Genomic DNA, 24,108 nt, shown 5'->3' with positions numbered 1-24,108 from the left:
ATGGTAATCTGTGGTCAGAGTCTGCATGTTGCTTTTTAATAAATGCTAATAAGCACACAATAATGTTAGTAATAGTAATAATAAGTAATAGTGTAGTAGTAATAGTAATGTTTCTAAACTTGTTCTTACTATGTTTGGGTTTTTGCTGACAGTCTGTGTAGGTACTGCAGGTTTTCATATTTATTATTATTATTATTATTTTTATTATTATTAATATTATTATTAAGAATATTAATAATAATAAAAATAATAAACCATATTTATATAGTGCCAACATATATATATTTCTGGCTAAACACTAGAGGGCAGCAGGGCAGCAGAGCAGCTGCAAAATGTCGGCTTCTCCTGCCTATATTAAATTCCTTGCATTGTTTGGCTTGGGTGCGGTCACAATACAATAGAGTGGCTACAAATGAGAACATTCTGAATAGAACATGAATTGTAGCCACAGGCATTAGGTATATGAAGCTCAGGAATTTTTGGATTATATATTAGTATGAATGTAGAAGGAATGATTGATTAACTAGGACAAAAAACAAATATATTTGGATAAAGGTTTTAAAAATTCAATCTTTTGCAATGACTGAAATTTGTTCTTCAGGCCAAAGTTCTGAAGTTATCCTGAAAGTGGAGAGTGCGGGAAAGGTTTTTGTTTTACATTTGGAATAACCTTGTAGGAAGCGTCACATTGTCCTACTCATTCAATGTGAAGGAATGCAATAAATCATAGAATCGACTGAACAGAATCTTTTTAACTGTTTTGCTTTATAAAACAGGCCTAGGTTTTTTTTATGTTTTTTTTGTGTTGGTTTTTTGTTGAGAGAAACCTCTACAGCTTTGGCATCCATAATGCTATCATCACAATATCGAAACATTCTGCACGCCATCTGTTTTCTCGTGCGCTTGGCATTACTTTACAATCTGTATCAGAGACGATTCTTTCTGACCCCGAGGGTGACTCCTTTATTATTATTATTGGTATTCTTTTGCTGCATTAGTCCCTGAAGCTTCTGTGGTTTATGCTTAGCATTTTATTTGTTGCATGAAAATACATGATTAAATGTATTATATCTCATTATATATATAAAAATTCGATTGTCAGAGCGACATGGCGTCTGACCAATCAAATTCTGTTTCAATTGTTTTTTTTACTTCCCCACCAGTCTGAAAATAACCCACATGTTTATTTTTAGTTAGGGGCTCACCATATTTTTTTCGAATATAAACCGGGTTATCTATACTTTACCTAATAAAAACATAAAACCTGTTTTGACCCTAAACCTAGAGCACAAAGTGCATCTGTCAGGGCTAACATTCAAAACAATAGTCAACAGAAATGCACAGTGAATACATTCATCACAAACATTTATTTAAAAGGGGAAAAACATTGTTTCCTGGGCCATGTTTTTCCGCCACGTTTTATAGGTTAACGTATTTTGTAATTTTACCTCGCTTACGATGGGTCATTTGCTCCTAAACGATCATCTGTGCATTATTGTTGACCAGCAGTGGATGGCACTGTGTCCTCATCTAAAGTGTGTGACAAACTGTTTCAGACAGCAAAAAATTGTTAAATTCTTTACCTTGAGGATACAGCACCATCTAGTGGTGTGACCTGAGTATAAACCTGTAAATTTTCAGGCCCCAAAAAAAGTTTACACATAATTATATGCTGTGTTTATAAAGCAGTAAATCTGACCTTTAGCAAACATTCACTATAAATTATTCCTTCAGGCTCACATGTTATAAATGATAGTAATTGTTTACCATCAGGCGAGATTCACATTTACTGCTTTCTAAATGTGCTCCTAAGGTTTAGTTTCCATTGACATTTTTCCACGATTTTAATCCCCATGGGTGTAAAATTTGTGCCAGTACACACGAGTTGTATTTTTGATTTGCAAAAAAACACCCATAGAAGATTTTAAACCTCTCCTTCACACTTAGGGAATATAAAAATGCTGCAAGTGATCCTTTAAAATACTTTTACCTGCAGTGTTTTTAGGTTGGTGACAGGGTCTCTTAAGTCACACAACAGGAGTTTTTTTTTTCATTCTTTCTAATCGAGAGATTGAATGCTTTGTTTGGTTCATACGTTGCCGTTCCCACAATGCTGACCATTGTACCGTACGTTGTTTTTGGTCTTTTAACATTCTTGGCCACAGATCAGAACTTGCTTCTTATCCTGATCCTTGTCAGATCTCTTAGATTGTAAGCTCTTCAGAGTCCTCTCGTCCTCCTGTGTCACTCTTTGTATCTGTCTGTCATTTGCAACCCCTATTCAATGTACAGCACTGCGTAATTTGTTGGCAGTATATAAATCCTTATTATTATTATTATTATTATTATTATTATTATTATTATTATTATTATTAATAATAATGATGATGATGAAACATTCATAATTAAGTGGAGCTGATAGCATTGTGAGCCCCGGTGTTCATCCCCTGCGTTGCATCATTCCGATCCACCCATACAGTTTCCATAGAGAAGCACAGACATGGTTGTAGACCGCCGTTCTGTGCAGCATTGCCACCGGGCACCCAGAGGAAAGTGCAGGATGTGGATGAGGAGATTTGGTTCTCAGGATGACCCTGCTGCCAACAGATAAGGGCTGCGAATCTCTCTTCAGTGTCCACATTCTGCTCTCTGCAGATTAGATCAGGGAGTTGCAGTAAATTGCGGTCAAATATTAATCCGGATAGTCTGTGTGGTGCCAATGTGTCATGCAGGCCCAGCTGATAAGCCGCGTCCAATGTGCACGGGCCTGGGTAAGTGCCACTTCTATGACAAGTGTCTGTTTATTCTTCACTTACACGTATCAATCCAGCCTGCTTATCCGCATCTCTGGTTGGCATGCAGCTGTGAGTTCTGGATCTGTCAGCTCAGTAAAACTACAAAAAATATGACCGTGGCTCAGCCTGGCAAGGGCCGGTGTATATGGGACTTCACATCCATACTGCTTCACTTACAAATAATGGACATTTAAAAAGTAGCTCAAGAGCCAATGTAGAGTCAGGCATCAGTTTAAGAGTCTACTATGGGTATTCATGATTCAAAACAGGTGCATGTGACCTGCAGTTAATTTCCTTCTGACCTGCATTTGACCTGTTCCAAGCAGGGTTTTTCTTTTTATAGTGTTGAAAGGGAACAAAAACCCCAGACCCTCAAGCAGGCTAATGTGACTTAGGAAATCAATGTCCTTCAGTGTCCGCCACGGCTGTGCAGTAACCCCCTTCTTGAATTAGCCTACACATGCCAGGGGGCTGTGGGGGTGAAGAAGCATAAAGTCAGACTTTAAAAGCTGTCCCAACTTTATTGCCTTTACTCCTTTAGTCTCATCCTCCCTCTCTATAGGACAGAATGCTGTCTGTACAGCGCTTATTCATTCCACTGTTGCAGGGAACAGTTGTTCTTAATGTCATTTATGGACAATGTCATTTAAGGCACATGCTTTCCCCTTAATGGAAAAAATGCCTAGAATTTCTTGCGCAGAGCCTCCCGGGATATACGTCACGCCTCCCAGGAGGATCCAGACGATCTTTCTGCGCATACTCAATTTTAGGCATTCGCAGGAGGAGCACCTGGAGCCTCCCGAGAGGCGTGACGTATATCCCGGGAGGCTCTGCGCTCCCATTCAGTTTTGGTTGCAGCGACCAAAAAAAAAAGGGTGCTGCACTTAAATAACATTTTTGCTTTATATATAAGGGTTGTCTACCCTTTATGTAAAGTGAAAATGTTGAGTTTAGGTCTGCTTAATGTGAACCACTTGTTGTCTTACTCATGTGTAGATTCTATACACAAATAAAAACAAAAACTTCACTTCCAAGACACGATCACCACAATGCACATGATTTCACCCCAGAAATAGCATTACTTCCAAGAATCTGACGATGGTAGCTACCAGCATGGCATAGGAGCCTCATATGGGACAGATATCGAGTTTTATTTCTGCAGATTCTATTAACAAAGTGCAAACACTCTGTGCCCGTTTCTTGTATTCCCATGTGGTCCCCCCCCATCATATTTTTTCTGGAAGACTATAAGTGATTCCTGCACACATTTTGCAGGCCTGGGTCAGATCTCTTAGATTGTAAGCTCTTCAGAGTCCTCTCGTCCTCCTGTGTCACTGTTTGTATCTGTCTGTCATTTGCAACCCCTATTCAATGTACAGCACTGCGTAATTTGTTGGCAGTATATAAATCCTTATTATTATTATTATTATTATTATTATTAATAATGATGATGATGAAACATTCATAATTAAGTGGAGCTGATAGCATTGTGAGCCCCGGTGTTCATCCCCTGCGTTGCATCATCCCGATCCACCCATACAGTTTCCATAGAGAAGCACAGACATGGTTGCAGACCGCCGTTCTGTGCAGCATTGCCACCGGGCACCCAGAGGAAAGTGCAGGATGTGGATGAGGAGATTTGGTTCTCAGGATGACCCTGCTGCCAACAGATAAGGGCTGCGAATCTCTCTTCAGTGTCCACATTCTGCTCTCTGCAGATTAGATCAGGGAGTTGCAGTAAATTGCGGTCAAATATTAATCCGGATAGTCTGTGTGGTGCCAATGTGTCATGCAGGCCCAGCTGATAAGCCGCGTCCAATGTGCACCGGCCTGGGTAAGTGCCACTTCTATGACAAGTGTCTGTTTATTCTTCACTTGCACGTATCAATCCAGCCTGCTTATCCGCATCTCTGGTTGGCATGCAGCTGTGAGTTCTGGATCTGTCAGCTCAGTAAAACTGCAAAAAATATGACCGTGGCTCAGCCTGGCAAGGGCCGGTGTATATGGGACTTCACATCCATACTGCTTCACTTACAAATAATGGACATTTAAAAAGTAGCTCAAGAGCCAATGTAGAGTCAGGCATCAGTTTAAGAGTCTACTATGGGTATTCATGATTCAAAACAGGTGCATGTGACCTGCAGTTAATTTCCTTCTGACCTGCATTTGACCTGTTCCAAGCAGGGTTTTTCTTTTTATAGTGTTGAAAGGGAACAAAAACCCCAGACCCTCAAGCAGGCTAATGTGACTTAGGAAATCAATGTCCTTCAGTGTCCGCCACGGCTGTGCAGTAACCCCCTTCTTGAATTAGCCTACACATGCCAGGGGGCTGTGGGGGTGAAGAAGCATAAAGTCAGACTTTAAAAGCTGTCCCAACTTTATTGCCTTTACTCCTTTAGTCTCATCCTCCCTCTCTATAGGACAGAATGCTGTCTGTACAGCGCTTATTCATTCCACTGTTGCAGGGAACAGTTGTACTTAATGTCATTTATGGACAATGTCATTTAAAGCACATGCTTTCCCCTTAATGGAAAAAATGCCTAGAATTTCTTGCGCAGAGCCTCCCGGGATATACGTCACGCCTCCCAGGAGGATCCAGACGATCTTTCTGCGCATACTCAATTTTAGGCATTCGCAGGAGGAGCACCTGGAGCCTCCCGAGAGGCGTGACGTATATCCCGGGAGGCTCTGCGCTCCCATTCAGTTTTGGTTGCAGCGACCAAAAAAAAAAGGGTGCTGCACTTAAATAACATTTTTGCTTTATATATAAGGGTTGTCTACCCTTTATGTAAAGTGAAAATGTTGAGTTTAGGTCTGCTTAATGTGAACCACTTGTTGTCTTACTCATGTGTAGATTCTATACACAAATAAAAACAAAAACTTCACTTCCAAGACACGATCACCACAATGCACATGATTTCACCCCAGAAATAGCATTACTTCCAAGAATCTGACGATGGTAGCTACCAGCATGGCATAGGAGCCTCATATGGGACAGATATCGAGTTTTAATTCTGCAGATTCTATTAACAAAGTGCAAACACTCTGTGCCCGTTTCTTGTATTCCCATGTGGTCCCCCCCCATCATATTTTTTCTGGAAGACTATAAGTGATTCCTGCACACATTTTGCAGGCCTGGGTCTGCTATTGTCACCATCAGGAAACCCGCCCTGAGAAATGCCATGCAGCCCTCACAGAAATGCATGTAAGCAGGAAATGACCGCAGAAAGACTTCAGGAACTCCGTAGCAAAAGTGAAAACAAAGAAAAGGCAGCCATGTATTTTGGTAATCTAATGTTCGACTTTCAAGTCTAGCATTAACCACGCGGGTGAAACTCGAAACTTTTTTACTTCTGTGAGGTGGTCTAGGCACTTTTTGACCCGCATGTCTGAATAGTTCCTTCACCAGGTCATAGGGTTGTTTGTAGCACGAAGATAACGAGATACAATCCAGACGAGGAAGGAGTCTGAATATATAGACTTAGATCCTCATATTTGTGTAAGCTTACCTATGGAAAACTAATGTTTGCCTTCTTTTATAACTCCGGGCTGTGAACATCTCCAGTTGTGTATTTTTACTTTGCTAACGGCTGGTATGATGAATAGTTTTAGAGGATATTATTAAACTGTATTTATCGTGCCAACATATTATGCCACGCCGTACATTAAATAAGGGGAGCAAACGACAGACAGTGACACAGGAGAAAGAGAAGACCCTGCCCAGAAGAGCTTACAATCTAAGAGATGGAAGATGCTTTGAAATTATGGCCTACTTACCTCTGGCTGTGTTTTTCTCCAAGGATGAGCACTCAGTGTATCTACTCTCATTGTCTGACTATTGATATCTTCTGGGTCTGGTGTCTACTTGTTCCCCTGGGAATCACCCCATCCCTCTTCCCATTACTAACAATTGTAGCAAGTTTATCTTGGTTTGTGGAACATTTTATCTTTTCTTAAGGTACAGAGGGCCACCAGTCCAATGCCAAGTCTGCTTATGTCTTGGTGTACAGACTGTCTTTTATGGATCCTGAGAATAGGTGATGACATAGACACCCGAATAGGGACTCCAGTAAGCAAAAACCGGCATTGATATTGCAGTGCTTAATTATATTAAAGCTTCGTAGTAAGAAATTGTAGGCAGGTGGCAGTCCCTGTATTGAGAACCAACCCTTCAGTAACCACCCAAAAACAGTCATTTAGTAACTGAAAAATACTAGGTGGTGCACCCAGCTAAAAGGGGCCGGGGAGAACACTGTAATGTGTTTTTATTTTTGGTGATTTAAAGAAAAAATAAAGTTCCGCTTGGCAAAATTTGTCATCCAGTTGGAGCTTTATTGCAGAAAGGGACAGGTGATTCTTACCTGCCTGATCACTATCTTTTCTGTCAAAGTGCAGCTCAGTGTTGCTTGCAGGCACACCCGGCACATCCTGGCATCTCCTGCGGTGCCGGGACTGAGTGGCGCGCTGGAGTTACATCATCCCATCATGATGGCTTAAGATCAGAAAAACGAAGAAGGAAAAACATGGAGGTTCCAGCAATGGAATTGGGGACAGGTGAATACACACTGGGTTTAGTACCACTTTAGTGAAAGATGAGGAAGCCTAGAGTTCAGCTTTAGACCTCATTCCAATATATTGTGTTACGTTTCTATTGGGAAACACGAGTTAACGCAATGAGCACAATGTTGGTGCACAGATTTGCCATCCATTCCCAATGGCACTCCAGATTCACCATGCCAACACATTGCAGCACAACACACACAAAATGACAAAGAGCAGAATTTAATACATATCTGTGCAGTGTGGCAACATATATATATATATATATATATAATATATGTGAAAACAAATTTTAAACCCCTTGCACTGCAGAGCTGAAGTGACAAACCATTCTTATCTTCTTTTCTTCTAATAAAAACTCTTCCTGCTGCCAAATATTTGTTACAGCAACTGCTCATGCAAGCAGCTTCTTTCACTCAACAAACTGGTTTTAATGAAAAAATCTGACATGGGACTTTAGGAATGACTACCTGGCGAGGAACTCCGGTCACACCAGGGGGATTGTGTCTGTGTGTGGTCTAAGATTCATCCCACACAAGCTGGTGCTGCAAACATTGCCATCTATCCCCCGCGGGCTCTGCACACATTATCTCGGGCCATTTGTAAATCGCCGATAATCTAACCTCAAACACAAAAAAACAAGCCACAGATCTCTCGGGAACATGACCCGCGTGTGTTCTCGCTGATCCCTGCTTTGTGCCATGTATGTACACGACGGGGAGGTGATGGACCAGACAAACCGCTTTGTAGTAAATAAGGGCCGGCATGTTTGTGCTCAGTGAGCTTAGCAGAAATCTTTGATCGCAGGCCAAGATATTTTTATTTGTATGCAGCTTGGCATCAGTCAGCGTCCTGCTATGAGAGCAATTGTGTGCCAATCGTCTTAAAACAGAATACTATAACCCAAGACAAATATTGTCATGATGTATTGGAGGAGTAATAGTCCCTTGTCATATTCTGCTACAAAAGTGTATTTGTTAAGCAAACGCTATCTTCGTAATCAAATAGGAAATGTTAAAAACATTGACATTTTTTTTATTATTGTTCCACTTTTAAGAATCTACAATCAGGCCAGTCATTATTCCAGAAGGGGAAAGATGTTGTCTCTTCTTTAATAATCCCTTCTACCTGCCTAATCGCTCTGAGTATCTGTCAAAAAAGCTGAACTGTGCATGTGGAATACCCAGCAGTCCTGGCTTCACCTTGGCATGCCCGGAATGAATTCTGAGCGTCTACCTCGGTGACGTTTAATATAATATAACACAAAACACAAAAACGCACATAGATACGTCGTGCAGGAGCATTCAATTAGATATTGTTCGTATTCTGTTCCAATTCACAAGACTTTGATGCTATGTCCAGGCTTTGGTAACATTAGTTCTCGTTCAGCTCTGGGCGCACCTTGCCAAACGCTTGGTTGCTCCCACTTTTGTGCTGATCCTTAAAGAACCAGCCTTTGCAGCAGGTGCTACTAAACCACTCACTGCCTCCCCTATACATTGTTATTACAGAAAAAACAGACCACCAGTAGAAATGTAAAAATAGCTCTGCTCCATAAGTTTTTTTACAAATGAAATTTTTAAAAAGTATTTTTAAAAAGTGTTAAAAAAACACACTCTTCTGTGCAATCTAGCGACTTCTTAAATTCTGCTGAAGAATTCTTAACTCTTCTTCACTCCCGTATCACCATCTTAAGTACTGGCGGTATGCTTTTCTGTTCTGGCCTTGGTGTGCAGAGTCCCAAAGCAGTGCTTTCCCCAGGCCCTTTTAGCTGGGCGCACCACCCAACACTTTTCAGTAACCTAACGGCTGTTTTTGACTTGACTACAGTAGCCACCACCTGCCTAAAATTTCTTTCTAGCCAACTTTAAAAAATTTCTGGGTTGAACACTGCTAAATGAAAAGGTCCTGCTGTTTATAATACCTACAGGGCTCAGTAGTTGCTAGTATACAGAGGAAGGGGCATTTCTATTGACTGATAGGGTTGGAAGCGGGATTGCGACCTCTCAGGGTGCCGAGTTCTTGAGTTGTCATCAATCTTCTTCCATCACCACTCAACACCACCTAACAAATATATGCATCAGGAATGTCACATTGCTTAACATCGAAGTCAGGGAGTTCACAAAGCCAGAAAAGCCAGAGCTATGGTTCTTAATGGCTTTTGTTGCTCTTTAGCTTGTATCTGTTATAGCAACATTGTTCCTCGTAAATGTTTAAATGTGTAATGTGATTAGCTCCAACATTGCAGCACACCATCACAGCTGATCTCTGTCTGTCTATAATGGAGTGAAGTGTTTGTGGTCAGCGATGCGAGTAATGGGATCGAAGTATTGTGTGCTCAGGTCTACTGCCGCTGATATCTTTACACCCTGCAGGACCTTCTGTTACTGGTACCGATACAGAAGGGGAACAGATTGCTGAATGGTTTTATCCTGGAGATTACCTACAGACTGCCCAGCTTTATGAAATGGAAATACAGAATATTTTACTTCCAGGACCGCATGACCTGGACTCCCCTTTCATTTGTCTCTGCTTGTCCCGGAGCCTTCTCTTTGCTGAAGGCTGATTTTGTTTCAGGGGTTTCAACTTGGCCCAGCAACTTCCTTACCTTGCCTAGATGTCTCTGCTTGGTTGGTAGAATAATTTTTGTTTTTCAGGAGTCTCCATTTGATCTGAAAAGGGAAGGTCCCTTGTCTAGGAGATGGCTATTCGACCTGAAAGCTCTTTCACCTGACTGGGAGTGCCTGCTTTGCCTGGTGACTCCTTTATCTTTCCAGAAGTCCATGCTTGGTGTTTATACTCGATTGTCTTATCCAGAGTTCCCTTGTTCAGTATCTTGTTCCTAATTTGCCCAGCGGTTCCTTTGCCATGTGTAGAAGTCTCTGCTTGTACACACATGCAATATTTGTCGTTGGAAAGGATCTTTCACGATCCTTTTCAACGACTGCACGATGCATGAACGAGTGCTATACATACAGCACCGTTATGCTCTATAGAGAGGGGAGGGGGAGAACGACAGAGTAGCACCCCGCTGCACTCTCTTCCCTTTCACTCCCATTACGATCATCTGTCATCCATCGTCTGCGGATCCGCCAGGACGGTCGTTCAGACGATGGATGACGAGCCCTGTACACATGCAACATTCTTGTTGGATATCAGCCCTGAGCTGATTATCAGACGAGAATCATTGCACATGTGTACCTAGCCTAAATCTGGAAGCACCTTCCCGTGTCAAGGAAACTCTTCCTGACTGGGAAGCTCCCGGTGACTCCTTTATCTAGTCCAGAAGTCCAAGCTTGGACATAAGTTCCTGTTTTGCCCAGAGGTTTCTTTTCCATGTCTAGAAGTCTCTGCTTGGTGTGAAGGATGCTTTTTTTTTTTTTTTAGGAGTCTTTTGATCTAGAAGCTCTTGTCCAGGAGATGCTGCTTTGCCTGGAAGCTCTTTCCTCTGACCAGGAGTGCCTGCTTGGCCTGGTGGCTCCTTTATCCTGTCCAGAAGTCCGTGCTTGGTTTATAGACTCTGTTATCTTATCTAGAGTTCCCTTGGGATGCTTTTTCAAGAGTTCATGCTTGATTTGGGAGCTTCTTTCCCTTGTCAAGGAGACTGCTTGACTGGGAGACTCCATCCTCCAGAAGTCCATGTTTGGTTTGTACACTCCGTTATCTTATCCAAAGTTCCCTGCTTAGTCCTTTTCCTTGTCCAGGAGTCCCCGCTTAGTACCAAGGATGTTTTTTTTTTTTTTTTTTGGGTGACCATTGAATTTCAGGTCAATCTGTGATTCTTTTATAGGGATAACATGACTAAATTACCATGTGACTGACATAAACAGGGTGAAGAGTCAGGACTTTGGGGATTAAGAATAAAAATTAATAATGCTGAATATTCTTAAGACATATTTTGGCACAAAGTTTTGTTTTCTGCAGCTGTCCGATCCTCTTGGTGACACTGTTGACTTCCAAGGGGCAACACATTTTCATTCTGACAACTAATTAGCTGGGCCATCACCATTTAATTATAACTTTAATTGCAGTTGTAAAACCTTACTAAAAAAAGAGAATAGATTTAATGGTTTTTATTGGCTTGCGTTCTCCAGCCGGTAGCTTAGTTATGACATTTTATGGCATGTTGTCATTTGACTTTGCAGCAATGTATAAAAAAGTTTAACTCTGTTGAGGAAACTTTTCAAAATTAGCCTGTGTGCAAGGAGTTTTTAAACTGGATTTTTAGAACAAAACTGCATTGTCTACCAGTGACAAAATTTGGATCCCGAGAAGACAAAAGTCTGTGTTTAAGTCCAGATCGAAGGCTGTTGAGGAAAGTTTTCAGAGATTTTTGCAGTGTCCAATTTCTAAGGGTTCTAGATAATATGATGTAGAAGAAGTAAATGTCTGATTCTAAATTCAGAGGATATTTGGCATCCTGTAGCTCCATTTTCCCTGGAAAAGAGAAAAAAATCCTGAATAGGGCCATGATCATTTGTATTGCTGTATATTTCTGGCTCTTTATTTGGGATCCAGGTCTGAAGTGTCCTGTAAGGAATGAGTAGGTCAGGCCAGAAAATGAGAATGCCTCTGGTGCACCTATCCATGTATAAAAAGTTGAGGTCTGTGTGACCCACAGAGAGAGCCAGGAAGCTAAAATTTGTGTTTTGTTGTCTTACTGTGATGACCTTGATCTCTTGTGACTGAAAATCTTGGATTGTGCTGTGTTTTGGAATTTTCCGAAAATTTAAGTAACCTCTGAAAAACCTCTCTGCAGGAATTGCGTTTGAAGCTAATCTCCCACATGGAAACAAAGGGCCTGATTTGTTAAAGTTCTCCATGACTGGAGACATAGACTATCCTGGAAGAACCTGGGAGATCCAGCAATGTTTTCATGTGCGGAATAGTTCATAAGCGGGATGTATCTGGGTTCTCAACACTCCCCTTCCAACCATTCACCAAAAAATATTCCCTCAAACGCCTTTTCTTGCTTCCTGCTATGTTAAATGACCGTCTTTTCCAGGAGTGCTAACTAAAGCTGAAACCTGTACTAATATTAATAAAACCCAAGCCTTCCCTTCTGACCAGTCTTGTTGCAGAACTTTTCTGGAAGTCATTACATTGGAGCTCTATTGGTAGTTTCATTCTGCACACATTCTTACACTTTTAAGGGGAACCACATACGTGTCCATCAGCCCCTTAGGCTACGTAAACACGTTCAATAAGTGTCATTGGAAAGGATCTTTCACAATCCTTTCGAACGACAAAAAACTGCACAATGAATGAATGAGTGCTGTACATACAGTGCCAATCTGCTTTATGGAAAGTGGGAGAACGATGGAGCGGCACCCTGCTGCACTCTCCCCCCTTCACTTGTATTAGGATCGATCTTCGTTTGTGGATCGCCAGGACGGATGAGCGTTGTACACACGCCAGATTCTCATCTAATATGAGGTGATTATCAGACGAGAATCATCTGACGTGTACGTAGGCGTAGACTTCAAGGCCCATCTACAGTCAACTATTTTACAGCCTAGGTTAGGTTTTTATTGCTCTGCCCCCATTGGGGAGGCTCACCCAACTTTTTGGAGTCGCAGCAAGTGATGATAATCTCTCCAGTAAGGATATATTTAAAGACACATTGATAGGCTAGTGAAGAAGGGATAGACCATGTTTTTTATCCCAATTTTCCTCTTTCTGTCCCAGTGACACCTGAACTCCACCACCCACTGTGGGGTTGTCACAAGGACATAAAGTGAAAGATCGTCTTCCCAGCTGTGTTAAGAAACAAAAAAAAAAAAATAGAAACTTCCAGAGACTTTAGTAGAAAATAATAGTTAAACTTGGTGAGCCATCTTAAAACTTTTTTTGCTTACAATAGCACATTGGCGGTTTTTCATGTCAGTTTGACATTTTTACCTTTTTATCCCAATGCCTGGTTCCATCACTTTAATGATCGTCTTATAAAAAAGATGACAAAGGCGAGTGAAAAAGTCTGTGTAGTCGTCAGCATACGTATTCCCCCTGGCCCGTGCTACCTTGATGTGACATTATTTTTCAGGTCCCCTTAATAGGGTTATCTGATAAGAGGCTTCACATTTATCATGTTCCCTCTGTCCGATTTATATTGTGCGGCATGATTCATGGCGGCGGTGTGATTGCTTGTTTGATGGCAATGTTCCTGTGGCTTAATTGCACGCTCATCCAGGCTGCAACATAGGACAGGATTTAGCGACGTGCTGTGGTACCGTGAACCAGAGGGCCCGGCTCTTCTCTTGTGGCTCAGGAGAAAGAAGAATATTATCAGCAACCATTTAATTCAGGATATTATACCAGTTCTATATTTTTATTACTGTATGCCGACTCATCAAACTATACACAAAAAACATCTGCAGCGATGCCTAAAAAAAAAAGTTGGGTCCTTCTGGGGAGAAAAGCAAATACTAGTACCTATCGTACCTGTATTTATCATTATTATTAAACAGGATTTATATAGCACTAACATATTACGAAGCACTGTACATTAAATTGGGGGTACAAATGACAGACACAGACTGAGGAAGCTCAGGAGGAGGAGAGGACCCTGCCCTGAAGAGCTTACAATCTAAGAGGTGGGGGAAGTATCCCAATAGGAGGGGGGAAATGGAATGATGGGTAAGTAGTGTGAGGTTTTTAGGAGACAGAAAGACAGGTAGGTAAATATGAAAAGATGGGTTTTGAGTGCTCTTTTAAATGAGCAGAAAGTAGAAGCACGCTGAATAGGATGATAAAGTTCATTCCAGAGAGTCGGGGCAGTTCTAGAAAAGTCTTGGAGCTGTGCGTGTGATGAGGTTATGAATGAGGAAGTCATTAGTACGTCATTGGAGGAGCAAAGAGAACAGCTAGGGGCTATTTCTCTTTCAGATCAGAAAGTTAAGTGGGACAAGAACTGTGGGGGGATTTAAAGGCAAAGCACGGGAGCTTGAATTTTTGTTGATATTGGCTTCCTCCTGCCATACTGGGAGAGGTAGAAGCAGCACAAGAACAGGTTCTGGTAAATGGGCACATGCTTGAAAGGGGGAGAACGAAGATGCCCGATTCCCCTGTGAGCTTCTCCTTTACTGTCCAGTTTTCATCTGGAAGATGGCAGTGCTTCTGCCATGGTAAATGCCTGGCTCTATAACCTGGCAAGACGACCTTTATCACAAGGTCAGCTGTATAGAAGTACTAATGGGTTTTACGAAGTAAACCCATGCACATGTATACGTAATATGAGTGTTATTTAGCTGTTTTCCTAAATTTTTGACACATCCCAGCAGATTCTAGGTTCCCCACTCTTTCCAATCACCTCCTTTTTATATCTGCACAGGTCCTTGGTTAAATGACCCTCCATATTTCTTCTTCCAAGAATGGTCACTGGAACCAAGGACCAGGCCACCCGCTCACCAGTGCTGTTGTAGATTTTTTTTTTATGTCTTCCATTCTCTTAGGTCTTCAAAAGCCTAAGGCAGTGTTTCTGACACGTTTCGCCTATTGGCTTCCTCACCCAAAAGTTGAAATACGTCCGAAAAACAAGACATTATACTTTTTTATTCTTTATATATAGGGATTCCTTTATATAGCGTAATGTGAATGGCCTATTAATATACGTTGTACTTGAGCTTGGTTAAACGTGTACAAACTATCTGACCTTCTACCAAAAACATACTTTAATGCCGTTCTACCAATCCCCAGCTTACTTCTGTTTTTTCTTCTTCATGAGTTACATATATTGAGACCAGCAAATACTATTATTCAAATAGATCGGATGAAGGAACAGGGATCATTATATCTGGAATAGCTGATGGAGGATTCAAGTTGCAACCACAGACTACACTATCGCCTGTGTAATCCATTCCGGTCTCGTATCAATCTGCACAACAGCCATGTGTCATAGTAGTCAAATTCCGTACTGGTGATATGGAAATTAGTTCCGTGCCCTCTTCCCTGCAGGTCAGCCGTTCTGCTTTAACGAGAAACTGGTGTATTGCAAGGTATAATAGACAATGCAATACAATACAAAGTCCATGTACAGTGGATGGAGCACTTCTCCTGTAATACGTTAACAAGCCCAGGTGATGCTCATGTGTCTTGGTTCCGTCGCATCTTCCTTCTTCTGCGTTACGATCTTTGGCCATCTTGATTGGCTGGGCCGGGATGATGTAACTCCCCAGCCCCACGCAGGAGTTCAGTCAGTCCCAGGATAGCCGGATATCTCTGGCAACAACATTCAGGCAGGTAAGAATAGTTATTGCAGACCGGACATTGCCTGACTCTTTTCTGAAATAAACACCTGCCTGATCACCAAATTTGACAGGGGTCTCTGAAAATAAAAGGTACCCATACCCCCATCATTCATATTACTTAGTATGATGTGATCACCCTTCTGGGAAAATTCCAATCATATCTCATAAAACATTCTAGTCCAGTGTTCTCCCCGGCTCCTTTTAGCTGGGCGCACCACCTGGCAATTTTCAGTAACCACACGGCTGTTTTTAGATGGTTACTGATGCTTTGGGTCACAATACAGGAACCACCACCCAGCTACAAATTCTTTCCACTCAGCTCAAAAAAAATTTGGGGTTGAGCACTGTAGTCCATTGGAAGCGCATCTTCCTGCAAGGTTGGTGATGGCCCATCAATGCAAAAGACAAGAAAAACGCAAATATAGATAATGATTAAAAATTAATTATTTTGCTTCTAGGTTATCTCTAAAGAGAGAGTGGGGGGGCAAACAATCTATGCTTTTTACCACCAGGCCCGCTGTAAAGGAGAACTGGATCCTAAATGAACAATTAGATTTGTACAGTAGTATAGGTAATGGGGATTTCATACCTTATACAAAAATAGCTTTCCATTCATTTATTTTCTATCAATGCAGGCTCTTTGGGCCTGATTTATTAAAGCTCTCCAAGGCTGGAGAGGATATACTTTCATCAGTGAAGCTGGGTGACCTAACAAATAGCAAATTACTTGCTGGGTGATCCATTGCTGAGAGGGGGGACGACAAGCAGGAAGATTCCTGCTGTGTCCCATCTATGAGGATCCATCAATTACTACTATACAGTGATTGGGGATCGGCTGTACAGATAGAAGATTTTCTAATGTCTGCATATATCTAAAGATTTTTTTTTCTATTATGAAAGACAAATATGCTGCCCAACTACAACTAAACCAAGCCACATCCCATACGTGTGTGTATATATATATGTGATATATATGTGTGTGTGTATATGTGTGTGTATGTGTGTGTGTGTATATATATATATATATATATATATATATAATTTTATACTCACAATAGCCAGTAGCGGGACTTTTAAGACCTTAGATAATTGACTTTAAAGTATATATAAAAACATTATTTATTTGTAAAAATAAATGTTAAAACACTCTCACTTATACAAAGCTTGTTAATTTACAATGATTTTACATATTGTATTGGTCTCAGTTAATTCAGTTTGACGCGTTTCGCAACATCATGTACCGCTTCATCAGGAACATAATTCATGAGACTTATAACATAATACAATATCATTTCCACAATAGGTAACAATCGCAAGTGATATTATTAGATAACATCAGTTATTATTTTCTGATAATATTATTGCATGATCCCAGTGTGCTTATATGAGCAAAGAATATATTTTTTTCTCAAGTGAACCTGTCACCATCAATATTCATGTTATGTACTTACCAGTGTTCATACCAGTGGGTAACGCTTCTGGTAATAATACTGTTTTTAGCTGTGGTTACAAAATGCCAATGGTGATCGCTGGGGAAGAAGAAATTAATCCTTCAGCAAAGCCACTGGACTGCAGCTTGAGTTGATATATCGTTGCTAATATTTCCGACGTGTCTGGTATCCACTCATCTAGAATAAAGTGGGATATTCTTTAGGATCTGTTTTGTTTGTCCATGGTATTTATCTTGCTTTCTTTATCTCTTGCAGGGAACACAGTCAGTAATCTGATTATGATTATTCCTCCGTTATATGGAGCAGTTCAGACTGTGAAGGATGGTCTGGAATCCAGATACCTATTTGCCTATCTGGGTTTAGCAGGTGAGTGATTTTCTGATGGTTTGACTGATGCTATGTACACACGTTAAATGATTCCAACCTGATATGAATGATCGGCCTCCAGAGGTCATTCAACGTCAATCCTGGATTTACCCTAACGGATGAACAACTGCAATAGAAGTGAAGGGAGGAGAGCACAGTGGGGTGACATTCACTCCTTCTCCCCCCTCCCCTCTCCGTAGAGCAGCAATATTTAAAAAGTTAAATTTTAAACCCCCTCCTTAAACATAAAATAAAAAGTTTGTTAGGAATGCTGTCTAAAAGTTAACAGCCAGACTATTTCTTTGTTTTAATTAGAGGGAAAAAAGTTCCTGCTTAGGTCCACTGACAAACTTTGAGCTGAATTGAAGAAGAAAGTCAAAATATTAATTACCTCCCAGAATGTAGGCTCTTTGGGGCAGTGTCTTCTCCTCTTCTTATGCCTTTTTTTTTTTTTTCTTTGTATTTATATAGCGCCAACATATTCCACAGCGCTTTACAAAGTCCATAGTGATGTCACTAAAGGAGCTCACAATCTAATGTCCCCACCGTAGTCATATGTTAACTGCAGGTGAAGGGGAGAGAACGCAGTGGGTGCCATTTACTCTTTCTCCCCCCTCCCCTCTCCATTACCTATGAAACAGAACGCATTAAATGGGAAGAGCTCCAGACACTATACATGGTATCGTCCAAATGTGAGGGGTATCTAATTTACCTAACCGCATGTTTTTGGAATCTGAGAGGAAACCGGAGTACCTCCAGGAAACCCACACAAACACTGGGAGAACCTGCAAACTCCATGCAGATATTATCCTGGCTGAGATTTGAACCTGGTACCTAGTGTTGCAAAGGCCGGAGTGCTAACCACTGAGCCACCATGCTCTTTGTCTATCATTTGCAACCCCTATGTACAGCACTGCATAATATGATGGAGCTTTAAAAATACAGCTCTTACAGTTTTCTAAGTTGGTACTACTGTGGGTCATACAGAAAGTCATATACAGATTTCTTAAACACAGTCCAAACAGGGAATGACTCTACAATATGATAGAAAGATGAGTTGTTACAGTACCAGTACTTAGGGATGCATCTTGATGATAAGTTCCTTATATGGAGATATATATATATATATATATATTACATACACACACACTGTGTTTATAGAGAGACACACATTTATTAATATCATCGATTGACATTTAGAAACCAGTTTGTCTGACAGGTCACAAAACAAAAGATATAATTAGTGCTTAGTGATGTCACACACACAGTTATAGTAAGCAAACATTTTCTGTTACAATCATTGTAGGAAACTATTTCAAGAATGAGTTCACCTTTTCTATAAAAATAATAGATGCAATGCTGCTCCTAATGACTCAAAGAGAACCACCATGTTAATCATATTGGTATGACACATTCCCTTATGTGTTATGTGTCCTGAAACCACGTAGACAAAGGAGCACAGAACATAAATAAAATATATAAAAATTAACAGTATTAAAATATAAAAAAGGACGTTCAGCACAGGGCTCACCTTATTGCCATTCATGAGTGTCAGCACATGACCATAACTGGTTGGCTTATTGTGCTGGTTCTTCTTTTGCACTCCAGCCCTGCTGTACAGGGATTGCAAGAGCCAGATACCACATAATTACATTACTTTGAAAATACATGAAAACCCAAGGTCAGCAGCATGCTGAATAATTTAGCATTTTGATGTGTGCTTATGTATACATATCAATTCACTTTGAAGAGGCACTGTCACTTTCAAGTGAAGGTAACAGTAAGGGCAAAACATTCTTACACCCTGGCAGTCCTTGGTACTGCACACACACACTGCCTCCTATTACCACCACAAATCTAACAAGACTTTTGGCTCATCACCATCCCCTTGTGACAGTACCTTGGCCGAGGTGGCAATTTATTGGTTCTGAATACTGTGCCCACACCATCACCTTCCTCTCTAAAGGCTGACCCCAGACCACCCTGGAACAGCAAGTAGTGTTTCTGCAGTGGGGAGGCAACAAGAAAGTGTAGCTTGTTATGTATACATGCCTAGGGGTTGCTGTGTGATTGGGCAAAGTAACAGGGCCTCTTTAAGTGAGAGCACAATCCCACATTGACAAGACAGAGGGTAACATGCTGATCGAATCTTAGATCCTTTCCCAATTCACAGGAATTATTGTCACTGTATAAAAAAGTTTTTAACATGGGAAACCATTAACATAACTTTCAGGTCTTTAGGGAACCCCTCCTATAATTACTATATCCACAGCTCTGTACGTTAGTGTAGTGTCAGTGTGCATTCCTCCTATATTGTCCAGTGGGTAAAATTTCACCTTTACAGAAAGCCTTTGGTTTCCAATAAAATGACTGGAGAGTCACACAGTCACACATTGCTCAAGGAACCCTTAGCAACTTCTAGAGGAATTCTGGTTGAGAAACAGTAAAAACTACATCACATTACTGGAAGCTTTACCACTTACATTGTCTTTATTCATTTCTCTTTCTTTGTTTATTTCAGCTGTGGGAATGGGATCCTGGTGCTTCCACATGACGCTGCAATACGAAATGCAGGTAACCGATGAGATCAGCTGCCATCTGTCATAGCCCAGGACTCAACACAGTTTTGGAAATCTTTGTTGCATTATTTGCAAGATCACACTTTCCAGGGCACAGTGATGGGACTGGTCCTGGCTGGGTGGGAAGAAGTTGTAGGTCGGTGGCAGCCCTTGTATTGTGACCCAACTTTTCAGTAACCACTCAAAAACAGCTGGGTGGTAACTGTAATGTTTCGGGTGGTGCACCCAGCTAAAAGAGGTTGGGGATTACACTGCTTACATCCACAACAAGCCAATTAACATGTTATATGTTCAGATACATTCAAATCTTGTTTGTATTTGCTGTGTCAGGACTAAAAACAATACATGGGAAAAAAAAATATTGTAGTCTTGTAAATATAAAATATTGCACATCCATGTTTTAGAATCACCCGCAGCTGCCTCCCTGTATTAAATATTTGTGACAATTCTATTGTCTGCCCCCTCTAATACTTTGCTCTTCCAAAAGCAGAAAGATGCAGCTGAGCAGATTGTCAGCTGCTTGTCAGTTTCTCATCGGCTGGGCCTGCATGGTTCATGGGTAGTTCAGGAAGGATAGCGACCTTCCAGTGTGCACCTCCAAATTCTCAATCTTACAGCTCCTCGGTTAGCTCACAGATCATGCGTCAGGAAAGCTTTCATGTCTTCATTTATGTAACACTAATTGTTTTCTTTTTTCTTCTGCCTAGTTGCTGGATGAATTGCCTATGATCTACAGTTGCAGTGTCTTTGTCTACTGCTTGTAAGTACCTCTATGAATGCATTTGGTGATATTATAAAGTGAAAATCCTCACAGACGGCTAGAAATACAGACAAAGCCATTCAATATGTTCTATTTGCTCGAAGATTTGTAATATTTTCTGGTGTTCCAAGCATTTATGCCAGGCAGTCAGCTCAGCATACATTCCTGTATTATAGGTATAGCATGGTCAAGGACACATTCTCTGTCTCCTGATTGGACAAGGAAGGTAAACCAGAAACAGGAGAAATTTCCTCCTGTAAGGAGGCTGATATTGTTAGACCTGAATCTTGGACCAGACCGGAATTTCTCTACCAGGGTTCCATGGAGCCCTAAGGTTCCTTCAAAGGTTGCCTGGGTTTCCTTGCATCATTACCAAAATATATTCTTCCTATTGACCCCCACACTAATGTACTGTGAGCTGTGGATAAAGTAATTATAGCAGAGGCTCCCTGAAGACCTGAAACTTTTTTTAAGGTTTCCCCCATGTGAAAAGGTCTGGAAACACTGTTAGACTGACAACACTGCAAAGCAGTAAGGCTAGGAAGAAGTGGTATAATCATTGTTTTGTTGTAGCTGCTTTATATTAGTTTCACAACAGCATTCTGTAACTAAACTACACCATTCACATTTTAGTCAATTGAATGTGTATGTAAAAGACGTAGACAATGGTAAACTTTAAAGGCAAACCTTTAATGGCAAACCATAAAAATGTTTCACAATGCAAGCTTTCCAGGAACTAGTCCTTATTTTGGGTATTATCTAAGAGAAATCTTTACCACTGGGTAGGGTCCATGAAAGATAATGGCATGGAGGCATCCAAAGAGAGCATTTCCTACATGATAAAAGTTTCATTTATTGAATTGTTGGACCATCAGTCTCAAGATATGCTCTTACACTGCCATCTAGTGTCCACATCCTTGTATGGCAGCTTGTAAATGTTCTCCATATTAATTGTTTTTTTTTTCCCCTTTTAGATATGAATGTTTCAAGAACAGAAATTCATATAATTATATATTGCTATTTCTGTTAGGACTTTTCAGTTTAACAGTAACACTAGTAAGTAAAGCTTTACTGATCTTTCATCGTGTTGCCTGTAACATTGGGGCTTATTTATTAAAACTCTCTAAAGCTGCGTACACACGGCAAATTTTTCTCGCCCGATAATCGGTATCGGCCAATTATCGGGCGAAAATCTGCCGTGTGTACAGTCGGTCGTCGTCCATCGTCCGACGACCGTCCTGGCGGATCCATGGACGATGGACGACGACCGATCCTAATGAAAGGGAAGGGGAGAGCGCGCAGCAGGGTGCCGCTCCGTCGCTCTCCCCCTCCCCTCTCCATAGAGCATGAACGGTGCTGTATGTACAGCATCGTTCATGCATCGTGCAGTCTTTTCTCGTTGGAAAGGATCGTGAAAGATCCTTTCCAACGAGAAAAATTGCAGGTGTGTATGCAGCTTTAGGCTGGAGAAGATAAACTATCATGGGAGATAGTGTATCTCCAGTCTTGGAGATATTTAATTAATCAGACCCAAAGTAATTGATATGAATCTAATCAGAATGCATAAGTCAGATATAGAGGTTCTCACAGTTAATAATTGTAATTTCTCTGTTTTCAGGTTTACTTAAAATGGAAAGAACCTGTATTCCACCAGGTACGTTAGCTGCACATCTTGCAAATATTGTTTTGTATTAATGCTCATTTAGAACATTTGTTAGGAGCTGAGCCCCCAAATATTGATTATATATTGATATCATTTTATATGGGGTTCAGGATCCCCTTTAGGTCCTTTGTGCATGGCCTGACCACTCCAGATCTGCTTTTCCTCTCCATAGTAGCTGCATTTCCACCTCTATTTAATTTAAAAGGAGTTACCTATTTAATATTTTATTGATTAATTTAATTAATTTTAATAATTTATTCAATAGGCATTATTTATTACCCAGTTTATGACAGAGCAGATAATATAAATAATCCCTTTCTCCTGACACTCCTATAAACTGTGTGTCTATGCCTATTTTCTTTACTACATCTCACCCAAGAAAACGTTATAAAATTTTTATAAATTGGAGCTGTATAAATACTGTTTAATAATAATAATGGCTTTACATACACAGATTACTGAAAAGGGAACAGACTTTCTATCTTTTAGCCTGGGGTGGAGGAGCAATGATCATAAGACATTATAGGAAAATGTTTAGTAAATGACTAGCACTATGCACTCACATGTTCAGGCTGCATATAATGCGATGGACATGTGAACATTTAGAAAACAGATTGGCCCATGGTTGAGCACAGAGGTTGGGTGGACACGGCAATGCTGGAAAGATGAAGACATTTACTGAATGCTTAATATGTACACAGGGAGCGGAGGGGTGCACAGAGAGCCCCTGTGACGTACATAGCACAGCTGATAGCTGTTGTAAAACAATGGGCTGCTCTACAGCTGTGCCGGTGACCTTTCTACATACACATTGTCTGTTCCCAATGAAGCTAGAGGATTCTGGGTAATCCCCCTCTCACCTCAATATTTTATTGTCCACATCTGGTTTATATTGCAGGAGTTGACAGGATTCCTCCCCATAGTGTAGAGATAGCAATCTATTCAAAGTTTTTTTTTTTTTTTCCTGAACTTTGCAATATTTAACCCTCTAGTTTTGCTTTTACTGCATTCCCAGTGCCATCACTGCTGTCTAATAAATTGATAGGCTGCCTTCTCAGTGATGTCACCGGTCTCTAGTGTTTGGATAGGCTGCATTCTCAATGATGTCACTGGTTCTAGTGAATGGATAGGCTGCATTCTCAGTGATGTCACAGGTCTATAGTGATTGGATAGGCTGCATTCTCAGTGATGTCACTGTTTTTTAGTGATTGGATAGGCTGCATTCTCAGTGATGTCACTGTTTTTTAGTGATTGGATAGGCTGCATTCTCAGTGATGTCACTGTTTTTTAGTGATTGGATAGGCTGCATTCTCAGTGATGTCACTGTTTTTTAGTGATTGGATAGGCTGCAAGTGCTTCCTGTCTCTAGAAGAAATAGACTGTTTTTAGGGCTGGCACAGACAAAGTCTATACTGACCGCTAAAATTCCCTGCTAACTATATTTCTCTTTCCTCTACTTCTAGGTTATGTACGGCCTGCTGGTGACTTTCCTCGTCCTCCGATCTGTGTATATAGTTACCTGGTACGTCATCATGCTTCTGGAAGAAAACTAAAGTCATCTTTATATAAATTCTGGCTACTTTGTGTAAAATGATTCCTATAATGAAACCATATTCTCTCCAGCCCCTTTTAGCTGGGCATACCACCCGGCACCTTTCAGTAACCAACTGGCTGTTTTGGGTTGTTAC

At 40.8% G+C, this 24,108-nt stretch overlaps 1 protein-coding gene across 1 annotated transcript in view; it reads left to right on the top strand.

The window, feature by feature from the left end:
- The window catches only part of ACER3 (alkaline ceramidase 3), a 39,071-nt gene that overhangs the window by 7,769 nt on the left and 7,194 nt on the right, over positions 1-24,108 (top strand). Inside the window, exons 2-7 of the mRNA XM_072401718.1 lie at positions 17,308-17,418; positions 19,940-19,992; positions 20,705-20,757; positions 21,732-21,813; positions 22,376-22,411; positions 23,884-23,942. Of these exons, the coding sequence (XP_072257819.1) occupies positions 17,308-17,418; positions 19,940-19,992; positions 20,705-20,757; positions 21,732-21,813; positions 22,376-22,411; positions 23,884-23,942 (394 nt within the window). The remainder of the gene's footprint in view (positions 1-17,307; positions 17,419-19,939; positions 19,993-20,704; positions 20,758-21,731; positions 21,814-22,375; positions 22,412-23,883; positions 23,943-24,108) is intronic.

Source organism: Pyxicephalus adspersus, chromosome 1, assembly GCF_032062135.1.
Source record: "Pyxicephalus adspersus chromosome 1, UCB_Pads_2.0, whole genome shotgun sequence".
Lineage (NCBI taxonomy): Eukaryota > Metazoa > Chordata > Amphibia > Anura > Pyxicephalidae > Pyxicephalus > Pyxicephalus adspersus.
The sequence above is the reverse complement of the archived record's forward strand: the minus strand, read 5'-3'. Positions and strand labels throughout refer to the sequence as shown.